This window comes from Stereum hirsutum (assembly GCF_000264905.1).
Source record: "Stereum hirsutum FP-91666 SS1 unplaced genomic scaffold STEHIscaffold_25, whole genome shotgun sequence".
NCBI classification, from domain to species: Eukaryota; Fungi; Basidiomycota; class Agaricomycetes; order Russulales; family Stereaceae; genus Stereum; species Stereum hirsutum.
The window spans coordinates 276067-292259 of NW_006763155.1; the positions used below are offsets into that span (position 1 = coordinate 276067).

The 16193-nt window shown below is 49.5% G+C and overlaps 4 protein-coding genes across 4 annotated transcripts; all 4 read left to right on the forward strand.

The window, feature by feature from the left end:
* Nucleotides 1–2315: 2315 nt before the first annotated feature.
* On the forward strand, nt 2316–4749 carry STEHIDRAFT_135710 (cytochrome P450; the record flags this gene model as incomplete). Its single annotated transcript, XM_007311306.1, has 14 exons — nt 2316–2402; nt 2454–2561; nt 2618–2709; nt 2779–2822; nt 2875–2972; nt 3043–3215; nt 3285–3535; nt 3600–3666; nt 3750–3950; nt 4017–4046; nt 4116–4349; nt 4408–4440; nt 4496–4524; nt 4601–4749. 14 exons carry the CDS (start codon nt 2316–2318, stop codon nt 4747–4749), a joined length of 1596 nt encoding a protein of 531 aa, XP_007311368.1.
* Nucleotides 4750–5511: 762 nt separating this feature from the next.
* STEHIDRAFT_163605 (uncharacterized protein) lies at nt 5512–7294 on the forward strand (the record flags this gene model as incomplete). Its single annotated transcript, XM_007311307.1, has 7 exons — nt 5512–5781; nt 5858–5986; nt 6086–6240; nt 6316–6328; nt 6396–6842; nt 6939–7127; nt 7205–7294. 7 exons carry the CDS (start codon nt 5512–5514, stop codon nt 7292–7294), a joined length of 1293 nt encoding a protein of 430 aa, XP_007311369.1.
* Nucleotides 7295–8084: 790 nt separating this feature from the next.
* STEHIDRAFT_135711 (uncharacterized protein) lies at nt 8085–8398 on the forward strand (the record flags this gene model as incomplete). Its single annotated transcript, XM_007311308.1, has 2 exons — nt 8085–8129; nt 8237–8398. 2 exons carry the CDS (start codon nt 8085–8087, stop codon nt 8396–8398), a joined length of 207 nt encoding a protein of 68 aa, XP_007311370.1.
* A 4102-nt stretch (nt 8399–12500) lies between these two features.
* STEHIDRAFT_135712 (uncharacterized protein) lies at nt 12501–15147 on the forward strand (the record flags this gene model as incomplete). Its single annotated transcript, XM_007311309.1, has 3 exons — nt 12501–12743; nt 12799–13815; nt 14893–15147. 3 exons carry the CDS (start codon nt 12501–12503, stop codon nt 15145–15147), a joined length of 1515 nt encoding a protein of 504 aa, XP_007311371.1.
* Nucleotides 15148–16193: the final 1046 nt, after the last annotated feature.

Sequence of the window (16193 nt, forward strand, 5' to 3'; positions counted from 1 at the left end):
TATATACCCTGTTCCCTTCACCTTCTCAATCTCCGACCGTACGTCCATACGCAGTTATGATACTTGGACAATCACGAACGAAGTGTGTAGATGCGTTACCTTGGAGTGCGGTATGGTGTGAATGCATCTCATTCTGTCTCAAGACTGTTTTTGGAAGAAGTGACGGGCACAGTAATAGTCCAGCCTAGCAATGGGGCGACACATGAATCCTGAGTAAGACCACTAGGTACTGCGGCTCACGAATTCACATAGTGTTCCAATTCCTTGTTATTCAGAGGGTACTCATCTCGAGGTGGTGTGGATGTGTTAAACAATCATTTATATGTGGGAGTCAGTATGCCGACGATAACTGCCTTGAGAAGACAGTTCTAAATGCTGAATGAATGAGCAGTGCCAGTTGGAGGATTCCACCCGCCGAACCGCGAAACGTACCGCTATGGCCGTGTATAGCAGTATTGTGCGTTGAGATTGTGTTTCAATGGCTAGAGGGCGCAGTAAAATTTCACATCTCGTGTGGACGTCGCAACTAAATATCTAGAAGCAGAACAGGGACTTCAAGTTGAGCTGCGCATCGCTCAGCAGAGTCGTACAGGGAAATCGACTATCCAAACGTTATGCCTTATTATGTGCGCTTTAGCTCAGTGTTCGTCAGAATCGCGAGTTCTTTAACTGTATGTAATGTAATGTTATGGGTTACACCATCGAGTAAGCGGTATGTGTTGTTCTGGGACACAGATCCTGAAACAGCGCAGACCCACTAGCAGGAAATGGAGTTCGAGGTGGACTCACTATAGACCGAGACCAGTTTATCCCACAAGCGCCAGACCCTCGACCTGTGATTATTTTGTCCATTCGTGTTATAACTCTATAGGATAGATGCAGTCCTAATGAGGGTGTAGCCCTATCTTTATTTTACGAGAGTTCGAAGTGGTCCTCTTGAAACTCATCGTGGTGGGTGGAAACAGCAGGGTAAAACAAGCTGTAAACGTGTGGTTCCATGTCAAGAGAGCGAGAAACTAGCGAGGGCGGCTGCATCGGTTGCTCAGCTCTCCAGTCATCATGTGGCAACGCGTTCCACTTGATTCGGGCATCTGTAAAGAAGATGACTACTTATATCAGCATAGCTAGCCCGTGTATGTCAATGATCATACTGTTTCTCGTGAAACTATTGCCCTCGAAGAGTACCGGTTAACATCGATACATTTTGGGTTGAATCCATAGCGCCACAGGCAAACCATGCGAGGACCGAGATGACGAAGAAGCAGCCATTGCTACCGAAGGGTCTACGAAAAAAAACATAATTGAGCGCTTGAGTTCAAGTATCTCTCCATTCCACGAGAATTGGCGCTGAGGGTTTTCTGAGCGAGCTTATGGCTATTTTCGTCCAGAGGTCTTTAGATCGTTTCGTCGGCGTTATGGTGGGCGTCTCGTTCAAGCTCCGGATATTTCCGACCGATCTTGAACGCGCTGGGTCTGGATCTGAACATTCGCTCATCTCTTCTCCGCGCTCTCTCCAGGTGCCTCTCACGGAGCTCATCGTCTCTGTAGTGGAAACGCCTTCGGATCTATTTGGAGTAAGGTTATGTATACAAGCATACAGAACCTCATCCATCCATCTTCGTTATACAGATGCGGGCTCGAAAGACGGTTCATCGACTCTCGTCAGACTAGGTCAAACCTCGTCAATGATCGGGAGAGCTAATCGAACTGTGGACCGTGTAATTTGATTGAATTCTCTAAGACTTTTTGTTTCCTCCTCGACTGCTTTCACTCATACAAGTGCCAATGTCTTATAACCGGTGAGAAAAGTTTGGATGCATTCTGTGTTCGATGGTGCTGGGACTCATCGTGTAGTAAGGCTAGGCTTCCAAAAACGGTTCATGTCGCCACCGCGAAAAACGCGCATATCGCTCCTTCCAGAAATTCAGACGTCCTGTACGCTGTTTCGTGGTACCTTATGCTCATTGGAGCCACAGTGAATGTAGGGTAAGACAGTACGGAGGCATAGGTTCTTCCGGCACTCGTACTCGCTCGCTGTCATCACCGATAGCTTTGGTAACCTATGTACCGGTCTCGTCATTTGCTGACTCTTTTCTCTCCATAGATTGTTTAGGAATGGATAATGTGCACCTGTAATATCATTTCTTGTTCCATATAAGTGCTGCACGCTGTCTGGATCCTCCACCCCAGCTAGTCCCCCTGTGAAGCTCTTCCACCATCCGTACCTATCAAACACTCCGTGAAACATGTTCCAGCTGGACAATTCGCTCTCGGACTCTGCTGCAGTCACTGTCGCGGCTGTCCTAACCACTCTCATGGTCGTTATTACCATATCGCACGGAAGGCATTGGTACAGGCAGCGTCACCTACGTCGTATTCCAGGACCACCCTCGCAGTCGTTTGTATACGGTTCGTACTATCAGGCACCATGGTTATGTTGCGCTCATTGCAAGGTCTTCAAAGGTAATCTTCAGCAGATCTTCAGCTTACAAGGCTGGGACTTTCACAAGCGCATGGTACAGCGATATGGGAGGGTGGTCAAAATCTGGGGATTCTTTGGGGTAAATCACCGTTCATTATCAGTGTCGATTAATTGACTCATGGCATAGATGAATAGGACGCTCAACTGCACATCGCTGATTCAAAAGCTCTATACAATGTTTTGATAAAGGACCAGGATATATTCGAGGAGACAGACGCGTTCATTGAGTACGCACAAATACAATTTGCCGAGGATCCTTGTCAAACACGAATCTGGATTGACATTATTGTTCTCAGGGCCAATAAACTGTTCTTTGGACCTGGTTTGCTCGGTACTCTCGGTTAGCTCTTCCATATTATGTGCGAAGATTCTATTCTGATAGAGAGAATTAGGAGACCTTCATCGACGCCAGCGAAAGCTCCTCGTCCCCATTTTCTCAGCCAACCACATGCGTTACATGACACCCATCTTCTACAAGATCACACATCAGGTGAAATTTCTAGTGCTTATGTTATATCACTAGCCCAGATCCTGATAATCTTGTTTTCCGACTATCATAGCTCGAGGATGTACTACGGATCAAGCTAGCCAATGGTCCACAAGAGGTTGACATGAAGGAATGGATGACCCGCGTTGCATTGGAGATCATAGGCCAGAGCGGGCTTGGATATTCCTTTGAGACACTAGACGAAAGCAAATCAAACCAATATGCGATAGCAGTCAAGATGCTTTTGTGCGTTATAATATTCAAATACTTTCGTCCATTTTAATAGATCAGCTAATTTGATATACTGAACAACAGCCCGGCCTTTGGTGGCATCCCAGTACTGCGGAAATTACTTCCATACCTCTGCAATCTGGGTACCCCTTCTCTCCGCCGCTTCGCCGTACGGTTCTTACCTTCCAAGAGCGTTCAGCTGCTGATCAAGGCAACAAACACCATGGATGAGATGTCAAGGAATATATTTTACGAAAAGAAAGCAGCCTTGAAAAAAGGAGATGATTCAGTCGTGCACCAAATTGGCGAGGGTCGGGATATCATGAGCATTCTGAGTGAGCTGGTTTCGTGTCACCATATTTTACTTCGCCAAGTCTCAGTCCCTCATTTCAATTCTAGTGCGATCAAACCTCAATGGCGACGAAAAGGACCGTATGCCTGACTACGAGTTACTCGGCCAGATGTCGTGGGTGTCGCATCCTCACTTTGCTGATTTTTGTTTGGCCGAACTGATCGTGATCGTATATATATTTGGTAACATTTACATAGGACTCTAGTGTTTTCTGCGATGGACACGACTTCTGCTGCCTTATCCCGCATCTTCCTACTATTGTCCCTCAATCCCGAAGTCCAGGACAAGTTGCGTCAAGAGATAGTTGATGCTCGGAAGGAGTACGGCGGTGACATGGATTACGACGATCTCAATGCGCTTCCGTATCTGGAGGCCATCTGCAGGGAAACTCTTCGCGCGTAAGGCAAACTATCGCCATTGCATGCAGGTCTTTATCTGACTTCGTCGAACTCATTATACTCAAGTTACCCACCCATAAACCAAGCTCCTAGGATGTAAGTTGATTGGCTTTCATCTGTGGCATCGTCTCAGCCTAACCACGGGCTTGCACTCTTTTTTTGCAGTGCACGTCGGGATACTATCCTTCCTCTGAGGTCGCCGATCAAGGGGAGTGACGGTAGTACCATCAACGAGGTATACGTCCCGAAGAACACGACTGTCATCATAGGCATTAGAACCTTGAATACCGATCCGCTCATTTGGGGTCCTGACGCTGCTGAGTGGAAGCCGGAAAGATGGCTCTCACCTCTTCCAGAGAGCGTGACCAATGCACGCATCCCGGGTGTGTACTCAAATATGTACGTTCACTAGAAAACACCAGGATTCATCCATATGCTCATCGACTACTCCGCTTAGGTTAACTTTCCTAGGAGGAGGGAGGGCATGCATGTGCGCTCATATCTATCTTCCAATATGTTAATCGACCTGAGCCGGTTTGAACCAGTGGTTTCAAGTTCTCTCAGATGGAGATCAGTCAGTCTTTTCTTTCCTCTCATTATACCGTCGAAACTTTGTATCGCTTCGCTGACCTTCATCTGCGGGATTTCAGAGATAATTCTATCCCTACTCATTCCCAGTTTCCGATTCTCTACCACCGAAAAGAAGACCGACTGGCTCATGGGTATTGTGGCCTTTCCCGTGGTGTTAGGTAGCACGAAGCCATCCATGCCGCTGATACTTACACCTATCGAAGCGTAGAGAGCGCGTAGACTGTATGCGGAGACGTTGAGGAGATACATACATATCAGGTGTTCGAGCAGTATATGATAGATTGTGGACAACGACGGTATAACGTTGCGCTGGGAATTATATTTGCTTTCGCTGTAGATCATTATATAGCTTTCCAGTCGTCTCAATAGAATACAAAAGAGCAATTGACTTCGACAGCTCTTCCGATATTTTCTTGAATGAATATGATAAAGGATACGTTCCACTTGTAACTCAGTGAGTATGGACACGGAGCGATTATGCGGAAGAGGTCAAATCGCCGTCCTGTTCTTGACCAGAATGAAAAGAACGTACTGACCCATAAAAGGACAAATAATGAGTTCTTCTCATCCGACTTGATGAAGATGCCCAACGTTGTTCGAACTTTTACTCGTAGTCCACGGAAAGAGGTGTTCGCATCCCTGTACCCTACCGGCCCCATGATCTGGATGTGTTCACTCGCAGGAAGCATGACACGGAGAACTCATCGACATCGCGCTTGCAACCTTGTGCCCATAGTTTCATGTTCAGTGAAGTGCCTCGTTCTTGTTTTCTCATCTAGTTCACGGCCAATTGCGTCGACGAATTCGACGCAACACACTTAAATAAGGTTCATATCCCGCCGCCCATCTCTCCCACGCCAACGTTGCTGGTCACCGCTTCGCCGCTTTGTTCAAACGCTCACCGCTCGTCTGTTCGTTCTGGTCAGCACCAATCTTTGACACCACCCACCACTACAGATACACATCCCTCATGGAATCCTCCTCTATCTCTTCTAGTCAGTCTTTCCTCGACGCCTGTCTCGAGTTGACCGAACGTGCGGAACGGGCTGATAACCTCCAATTGGAGGTGGATCGCCTCCGAGCGGATAATGAGCTCCTTCGCTCCAGGATCGCAGAGTTGGAGGCGGGGAGCTCTGGACAAGTCTGTTTGAAGGCAGGAATAGCGTTTCTTCGTAGTCTAACGAATACGGAGGTTGCATCCAAACGGAACGGTGATAGTTTTGGTACAGATGCCGCAATGGTGAGCTGAATTATACTTTCACCTTCATCCTGTCAATGTCGTTAGTGCTGACCATACGGTATGTCAATGCTCAAAGAATCAACGCAAGCGACAGCGTATTGAGGGTCCTGCTGATCAGAGCGACTCTCATTCTCGTCCTCCTCCAAGGCCTGACACAGATGGTGGCGGCGAACCAGAGGTCATTCACATGGGTGATACATCAGAGGTCAGTATACCAAAGTTGAGGTCGCTTGTCCACTATACATTACTGCTCGTATAACTTGAGACAAAGTACTGATTTTTGCCGTCCGAAATTTCTTCGCAGGACGATGACTTATACTCTCCCAGCTCTGGAACTGTGATTCCGGCCGAGACTCCCACACTGAACTCGAGTGCTCGTGCTGGGGGCACCGCAAGCACAAGCAAGGTCACGTTAAGGAACATTGGCAGTATTCATGAGGACAATAGCCAGCAGAAATCGTGAGTGCCCACACCTGAGCTCCCATGATATATATCTCACGTATTCTCTACGGGACGGGATGCTTCGCCACACAGTACGAAGGCTGCAGTAAGTCCACTCCTACTTCCTCTCACGCTTTTACTTTGAGTGATCCCGTCGTGTTTCACTGTTACAGAATGAAAAACGGTCCATGGCATACTTCGATCACTATGGTCAACTTCCGCCCCTGTGCTCCATCATAATCGACTACCGTGTTTCCAAACCACACCCCACCGCCAACTCCAACCACAAGTTCACACCGTTCATCATCCCGCAGAGCCAGTACCCCTCGGTCTCCGCGCCCTCCCACTTGTTCAATACGGTGACGTCTTCAGCGAAGAGCGAGCTCAAGTGCCTGACCGTCAATGCGTTGTATCAGCCCCATGCGCCGACGAATCCAGGTGAGTTTGGTGTGCTGTTCACTGGGGCTGAGTGGGTGAGGAAGAGTGATCGAAAAGGTGGCGAAGCATTGTATGATTTGGTGGTTAGAGAGGGAAACAAGGCGTGGAGGTATTACGGGACTTATAAGGCAATACGACTGGAGAACTTAGGCAGAGACGAATGGATCGCCGTGGCTAAGGACGTGAGTTGACTGTCCCAATCCTCCCCTTTCTTTTTGATGCCTCGACTGCGTCTAGGATATTACTGATATGTGTGTACCTTCGGCCTCCCGTCTCAGGTTCAACAGAGTTGGGCACGCTACTTTGGGACGAATGGTACGGAGTCGCACTTGGCCAAGCGGGCTGAGGGTGCTCTTACCCTTAGCCGTGATCCTTCCGAAGAAGATATGAAGATCCTGAAGTCCAGGCCGAATTTCCGGTCTGCGAATGTTGATGATATCATGAAGGCGTGGAGAATCGGTCGTGCGGTGGGTGATACTTTACCTCGGTTCTTTGACTACCGTTTACTTACTTGAGTGCTCGACGTTTTCTGGACGGTGACTAGCTACCGTTCGTGTGGGGGTTACAATGTGTCGGTTATAACAAGAAGTACCACGACGAAGTGTACGAGGCAGTTCAACGGCTCGAGAAGTAGGAAGCGAGAGTGTGCTCAAAAGGAAATCTTGCCGAGCGATGGCCATGAAGCCATTTGAAGTGTAGTCTTGAAGTGTACGAAACGGCAGAGGTCAATATGATAGTCCCTTTTCTTGCATTTCTTTCGAGCTGAGATTCGCTAAAATTCACCATACTTCCGTTCGCTGAATGGTCCTGATTCTGAGTGGTTCTCGGCATATACGTATTGTCCTACAGGCTATGATGAATATTTGTATCTGTAGACGGACAGTATGGTACATACAACGACTACGAATTGAACGCTAGTTTCCAAAGCCGGGTTAACAGCGTTACCCGTACTACTCAATCTGTTCGCCGTGCGCTTCGTCGAGCATGCACTCATCACGCGTGATCTCACCTCCTCTCCTCTTGGCCTCCCGAGGAATCCACCTAAAATCCAACGAAACAAAGAAGAAAGATCGATCAGCATCGACCATTGCAGCTCTGAAATCTGCACCCAGCACCCGCACGCGCCTCAAAGACAGCACATCATCACGATGTACAACGTAGTACCCACAAAAACAGAATCTCTCGTCACTCAGCGCGCAAATACACCCAGACATCGCACACCCCTCATAGAGCCAGAAACGCCATCCACCCTATCCTTCGAGTGTCCGGCTCACTGTACATAACTCGGCAACGAGATACCGTCCAGTCGTACACCTTCGTGTTCATCGCCCGTATCTTCAGTACCCGGTCTTCGCCATCATTGAAGATGCGCGTGGTGGATTCGGCGAAGAGCGAAGGTCCGGAGGTGGGTGTGAATCATGGAAATGAGGCGGAAGAAAGGGTTTTCGAGGGTGGATAGGATCGCTTGGGTGTGCTGTGCAGTCAGCGTTGGAGAAATCAGCGAGAAGTTCATAAAACAGAGGAGGAAGAGGGCGGGGATGTGGTATGAAATGAGGCGTAGAGGAAGTAAGGAAAGCGCTGTGGCGTACGACGTACCTCACCGCTCCTCAAAGCCCCATTGCCCGGAAACCCAAGTACGCCGAGCATAGACTGTATTCCTGCACCCTCACAAATGCAAAGTCTGCCCGCCCTTGATCAGGCGCAGCTGTGTCTTTCGAGGTTCGGTCGCGAGCGGTAGTGTTTGAAAGATTCGAAACACTGCGTTGGGTTCGGTGGCTCCTGCCTGGAAAGCCGGAAGGTAAAAGTAATAAGTTCGCTGGGACGCGTTGACATGAGTGGAAGAACAGAGACAGCTGATGTGCGGACTGAACAAACTCACCTCGGGTGGAATGCGGTGTATTGGGTATGAGTACTGACAAATCTGGAATATGAGCGGTTACGTCGATAGCGAGAGGGCAAAACATGACCTTCAGCATCCACAGGACCAAGGCCGGTAATATCTTCAAAGTATTCGGCACACTTAACCCTTCCTCTCCAGACTTGCCCCGACACTCATCATACTAGGCGTGCAACAACGCTTTCAGGCGTTGGTACGGGCAGGATCGTGACGACCTGCGCTACGTCTCTTCATCTTTCCGACCAAATATGCCTCATTTGCATAGTCTGCGACTAACTCAGACGAGGACGAAGATACAGCAGGTGAAATCAAGGCAACTTGAAGTCGAGTTCACGGATAAAGAAGATGACATTCAGCGTTCAGAACTGAGCGATGTGGCTGTGCGTCACACTCCAAGCGGAGCTTGAATACTCTTACTTCCAATCCGGCCTTGCCCCTGCGAACACGTGGCCCTCTTGTTTTGCTCTCGACCACTTTTCGTCAAGCTGTTTGCCATTCCCCATTCCCCCTTCTGCATGGCACAGGATATCCATCGACACTCTCCATGGCGATGACATTCTATGTGTCGAAATCCATCCATAAACTGCGCTCTTCCTTCTACAGAGTCATGAGCCCACCAAACTAAAACAGGGGCCACACCGCGCTCTATGCTCCGTATTGTTTTCCAATCTCCAAGTTCGTTCTCGCGATCGCGATACCTATGGCAACCCGGACGCGTATACTTGGTGGAATTGAACCGCTCGACACGGTTCCAGGACCTCTTATCGCCCATCTGCACGCTCTGGCACGCTCTTCTTGCTTTTGGTCCATGTTTTCTTCTTCTACGATGGCGTTGAAACTCTCTTGAGCCTTGACGTTCGGTTTAGCCTGTACAACGTGGTTGATTTCAGGTGCGTATAGATATCCATTTGCACTTCGTTCTTAGCCGCTCACGTATTCGTGTCCTTGTGCTGAAGGGTTTGTCATGGGCTACGAGACTGCGGCGAACGGCGCGGTGTCGACGGGTTTTGGGTGAGTTTCTCATCCGTCTCAATTCATCTATCTTTCTGTTTGGATGACGGCAAGGGACGTCGTGCTTGGGCACCGAACCGAACAGTCACACCCTTCCTGCTGTCTTCTGCGTGTTTTCACGTTCAATGAGGAAGAGGTGAGAGAGTGCGAGATTCTCTTCGTACGCACGAGCGAGAAGTCAATGGGCGTAATTGGAACAAATTATCGTTTGGGGCTTCCACTGCCGTCTGAGGAGAGCAGAACTTTGAAGCTCCTGGGGTGAACACCTTCGTGGACGGAGTTGCGCTTCCTGTCGGAGGAGGAAGGGCCGACGTATGCGGTCCATTTCTCGTACGAGGGCCTGCCTGGACTATTCAGTCGATGTATGCGTCTTCATCACCGCATATATCTAACATCGTTCGGCTTTCCTTGTCTCATCGAACCCGAGAACGAGTACGATCGTTGTACGCCTGCTGCTCGACTGAGGAACGTGTCATCTTCTTCTTCGTCAACTATGCGCAACTCAGTACGCATACATGGGTTATGTAGCCTTTGGTTGACAGTGAAGACGAAGAGACATATACTCAACATATCTGTTGAGCATTCCGGTTTTGCCGTCCCATCATGTTTATGACGGAGGAATAATTGAGACAATAAGCCTCTGTGCGATATGCGCACAGTGCTCAGTCTTACTATCGTAATTGGTACACCTAAACCCTCCGTCACGACGCATACATTGACCCGTTATCGGCGTGGATGTCGGTGTTCGTACTTCCTGAAGCCTATATGGTCGATAGATGCACGGTCTCACCATATTTTGATGCGCGCCCTATCGGACATCCCGATGCTGTTCATCAGAGGCTGTAGTGCCTTTCGTACGCCGAAATACTGTCCACTATCCATAATATCTTCATTTTCTTTACACATGAGCCACTCCATCGATGTCGGCACCGATAAGAGATTGGGTGGGTTTCGAGTGGTGCGTAGTTGAATTCAATGTAGGGAGCTTATACGACGCGCCAACGTCGACGAGAACCTTGAAGATAGCCTGCCACGCTCGCTAGGCAGGTCGAGCAAGAGTCCTACTAAGTTGACGTCGGCACTACTAACAGAGGCGACCAGACTCGAATGTGTATTCGTCTAGGTTGAACGTTGAAACTCTGTCTGTCACGGCAGGTGCATTGATGTCTGCTGCTCTGGAGTACACTCCATTCGTGCTCTCTCACGCTCTCGCCGTGCGACTCCGTCTCCATATCCTCAGACTCAGCTCTGGTGCCTTATACGCGACTCACTTCCACCGTCGCATTATATCCTCGCTCACGAGCAACGCCGTCTGCAACGTACGGACGATGACCTATGCCAGCTGTACAGGCCGCGCTCGTGGATGGAAGCGTGATTGTTTTGAACATCGTTGATAGACCGGATCTGATCGTGGAGACATATGCCCATGCTGTGTCGGAAGGCGTCAAGGCCGCTCGTATAGCAGCATCGTGAATTATTGGCGCTTTGCCCGAGCGTGAACATCCAACCCTCTCTGCTCTCGCGCTCCGTTATTATCTCCTAATATTGTTTCCTTCCGGGCGATGTAGCTTCGGTTACAGTCATGCTGACCTCTTCCCTTCCCCCAACTCCATACATTCAGGTACATGCAAGAATCACGGCGTGAATTCACAATATTCACATTCTTCGGCGTCCTGTCTACCGTACTCCGTCTCATTTGATCGCTACCTCGCTTTCAGATATGTGGGACTGGCGGTCAACCAGAAGCAACGTGCCAGGGGGTCGTAGTACCGCAGTGAAGTCTGATGCTCATTGCGTTCGGCTCCTTTCTCTCTCGCGTCGTCTTCCATCCGTTCTTGACTTGTACTCGAGGGGTTTCTTCTGTTCAGCTCGTCATTGCATAGTTCATCGAACTTGCTTGGAATAGTCGGACATGCATACGCTCTATACATGATTCTGCATGGATGAGAGGTGGACGATGGATCTTCATTCACACGTAACAACAATCTTTGTGGCGAAATTTGGAGGTGCATACTTCGTTTCCGGTCCAGAGTCTCCGACGCAGGCGTATCTCGCCTCCTCTACCGAATTGTCTTCCTCTCTGTTTGGAACCTTCGCTCGTGCCGAACTAGTATTCGTGCAGTTGTAAACATGGAGAGGCACTATCTCGAGATTGTTTTACCATCAATAAGCAAACCTTGGTAAATGTGATCCAGTTTAATCAGTCGTAGTCGAGGTCATTGATGCGAAGGTTACACGACGTGCGTCGTGTAAGCAATCATTATTCCGAGACCGAAACTGGATGTCGATCCCACCTGAACGTTTCCTGAACCGTGCAATGCAGGATGAATGGTATCTGTTCGGGTGGAAGAACTGGTGCATAGTTGCGATGCATATTCTGTGGCTCCAGTCAATGTCAACATGGCACGAGCTCCCTAGTCCATGAACCGAAAACACATGCATTCCATTCCTCATCACAGCTGTTGCATGCTGGACGCTCAATACGATGGGATAAGTACCTCCCATTGCAGGATCACACGCCAACTGTCATTCCCTGACATTGGGTGGTGCATCGTGGCCTTTACGGCGCCATGCATGCTTCTTGAAGCATTTTGGGCATAGCATTATCGTTCATACTACTCGATCCCGCTCCAATACTGCTCCAATACGATTGCTTAATCCAATAAACTGGCATACCTGCACTCATTCAATGACCTCATCTCCGTCCTCCCGAGTAGAACTTGTAACTCTCTTCGTTTTATGCCGATTTGGTTTGATTTTCCGAGGCGTCGACAACCCTTCGTTGAAGTATAAAAGGCGTCAGCTGGGGGGAGCCAAACATCGACTGTCCACTCTCCGCATCTAAGCACTGACTAAATAACCTATATCTTGTAAGATTTTCTCTGAAGAAATGTCCGTTCCATGGATACATGCTGACGAGGATTACAGATCGATGCCATCAGCACAATTGTACCCTCAGACTTCCACCATCCGTTACGGAGGATGGCTGCCTCACAGCAAGGATGCATACGAGAAATTCTTCCGTCATCTGAACAATAAAGCTGCCACGCGTCGTAGGGCAAAGTCGTCTCATATTCAAGCGGTGGGCGAGTTCGAAGACGCCATCAGAGCCGATCCCGAGATGCTCGGCCTCTTCGAGCAGACTTTTCTCCAGGCTGCGACACCTCAGAACCACGTATGTCACTTACTCCGTTGTTTTGTTCCCGATCAATAGACTCATCGTTCTCTAGGTCGAGGACTTTGATTGTCTTCTCCACTTCCTCGACATCATTCTGGTCCAACCCCCCAGCTTCATCGAGAACGATATCGGGGAGCCTATCGGAGTCCCCATCTACATCGTATTCGACCTGCTCAGCAACACCGCGGCGGCTTACCAGCTCTTCAGCAAGCCTGCATTCAACGTCGCCATGAAGAAGTTACTCGATAGCTGGGGCGCATTCCTTAGTTCCCCCGGTTCGAACACGACACTCACTGATAAGGAAGGGGGCTGGTTCAGCGACGAGGGCATAAAGACGTTGGAAGATAAGGGCCGTGGTGATTTCGACACGACCTATATTCATCCCAAGCCGGACGAGGTCAACCGTGGGTACGAGTCCTGGAACGAGTTTTTTATTCGCGAGATCAAGGATGAGGCCCGCCCCATCGTCTCCGACGGGAATCCTGCCAATATCATCAGCGCCTGTGAATCCGCAGTGCTTCGCCTCGACCGCAACGTCAAAGCCCACGATCAGTTCTGGCTCAAGGCCCAGAAGTACTCTCTCTACGGCATGCTCGACCGTGACGAAAGCACCACCCAGTACTTCACCGGCGGAACAGTCTACCAAGCCTTCCTCAGCCCCTACGACTACCATCGCTGGCGCGCCCCCGTCTCCGGCACTGTCGTGAAGGCCGATATCATCCCGGGCACCTATTACGCCGTCTTGCCTGACGAAGGCGCAGAAGAGGGTGATCCGGACTTTGAGCCAGGCGCCCCGTACGGCGCTCTCATCCGCTCTCAAGCCTGGCTCACCCAGTCCGCGACTCGCGCTATCATCCTCATCGACACCGGCAATCCCAAAATCGGTATAGTCGGTTTCATCGGTGTTGGGATGGTTGAGGTTTCGACTTGTGTCTTGTCGGTGGAAGCGGGAAGGAAGGTACAACAGGGCGAAGAAATTGGGATGTTTCAGTTCGGTGGATCTACGCACGTCCTGCTCTTCGGTCCCGACGTCAAGCTCACGTTCGTCGAAGATGTCGAGAAGGACGGGGTTCTCAACGTCAACAACCACATCAAGGTCCGATCCTTGCTTGCACAGGTCAATTGAGTTATTTCGCTGCCCATCCACTTACTGCTCTAGGCTATGACTGTACGTCGAATGCTTCACATTTTCCCTGAAACTCTTCAGTGACAAAGTGCATCGTCTGTAGTATGACGTAGGATTATGAGCGACGAAGATGTTCTAGGGCTATTGCGTTGTTCGGTTGGAAAGAATGTGTGGCGTCGCAAAGAACCATGCAGCCCGATATGCCTGATAGTTTAATGTGGTCGATAGTGCATAGGTTTATGGATTCATATGATGCATTCGTATTGCCGTCAATATTGCATGTTTGTTGCCCCAAAATTTCCGGACATGCACCCCACTCGTTCCGCAGCTGTGTGAGTCCTCCGAGCACAGGACCACTTCATTCTTTGAGTACGCGAATCCTTTATTCGCCTATGTGGCGGCTCCCAGCACACCTTGATCACCCTGCAATCTACCGGGATGTTGGGCGTGTTCAATTGTCTTTCTCGATTGGATTTGTGGCCGATTAGAAACTCTTACCATAGTACACCGGAAAATCAACCCATTTGGGCAGTCTCTTTGTTGGGCTGTTTCGAACAGGACTCTAGATCTCACGAAGGTAGTATGTCTTACACATTGTTCGCCACAGAACTGGTCTTTGCACAATGCTGATACCATCAAGGACTCCAGATTATATTTTCCTCATGTGCCTGCTCGTTCGCCTTTGTTTCCGCACACTGCCTGCACCGAAACCCCGTCGGGAAGAATGCTTGAATGTCCGTTTCGAACACCTGAGATCATTGCTGTGGAGTGTACCGTAACATAATTGTGGACCAATTACACTACTGAAGCAGTATACCTTCGCTCGATCTACACGCACATAGAAGCCTGCGACGCCGTTCGGTCTCGTATCACCCTCGCGCTTATCATAATGACTTGTCGTTCAGACACCCTCAATGCCGAGATCCTCCCCGATTATCACAGCGGCTTTCTCTCCCACGACCAAGGCAGTGGAATACGTGTTCTGATAATAGGCTCTAAATGAGTTAGAAGACATAACAGACTAAGCGAGATGGAACGTACAGCGCCGACGTTCCCAGGACAAATCGACAAGTCTATCACGGGGTGGTTGTAGAGGGATCAGTGCTCGATGAATTCTCTATGTGGAAATACACGGTGACACATACCTACAACCTTGAGATTCGTGACGCCATAAACGTTCAAACGCGCATCTACTACACCACCTTCGCTTCGAGGCTTCATGGCGCACGTCCCCATCTGAACGACTCGTATCAGCTTCCACCGAAACATGTGTGACTGGTATCTCATACCGAATGCCAGCAAGTTGCAACTGAACAAATAAAATAGAGGAATGAGCGAGTGAACATTTAAGAGAGTCGTGGTCACCACATACCGCTTTCTCTGACATACTGCTCGATGGCTTTGTCGTCCTCTGCAGTATAAACCAGTTTAGGAGTATTGAGGTGGACAGGTAAGCCGCTTTCTATGACCCCTGCCTCGCTTCCGGAAGGAAACTTTGGATGGAGCGGCGCCGGTTCTCCTCGGAAAACGGGCATTCGGCGAGCGATTTCGCGGACAAATTTGTACGCCCAGATATGGGGGAGAACGTCGGCGATACTGGTGAGGAAAATCAGTTCGCAAAGCGGCTGACTGTTTGATGACTTGGTATGTAGAGATCGTACTTCTCGAAAAATCCGGACTTGAAGTCCAAAGGCGCATCCACGTCGTCGCTCGTGGTGACATGGACATGCCCACGAGCCAGCGGGTGAGTCGTGAAACAACCAACAGAGTAATACTTCTGGGGAGGAACCACACGAGGGTCACGCAGAAGCCTGTAGGTGACGAGACACCCTGTCATTGGATTACATCCGAGTTGGGTCTCGACAGCGAGTTGTAGAAAGCTAGCTTACATGGATCCAAGACCAATCCAGATAGCAGGTTTGTCGGGTTTATTGGCAAAGTCGGATTTCCATCTCGCTGCAAACTCGGGGCCCCATTCCTTCAACTCCTCTTCCGTGGGGCGACATTTCATACCAGCATCGACAGCGCTGAAGGATAGTTATACAACCTCATCCAGATGAGAGCACCTTATGCGATGTACAGGACCTACTTTGTCCCCATGCGTCCTTGGCCAGTCCTTGACCATTCAATCGACGTCGCTATAAGACTGTTAGTACATTCCAAACATAAGATACAAACATCTCACATTGTATCTCATCAGCCTCGCCCCTCATAATTGCGTCGAGAGACTCTGTATCCGGGTCAGCGATGTATGGAACAAATACAATGTTGTGGTCTATGTACAACAATCAGTGGCTCACCTCATAATTGAACAAACGAGG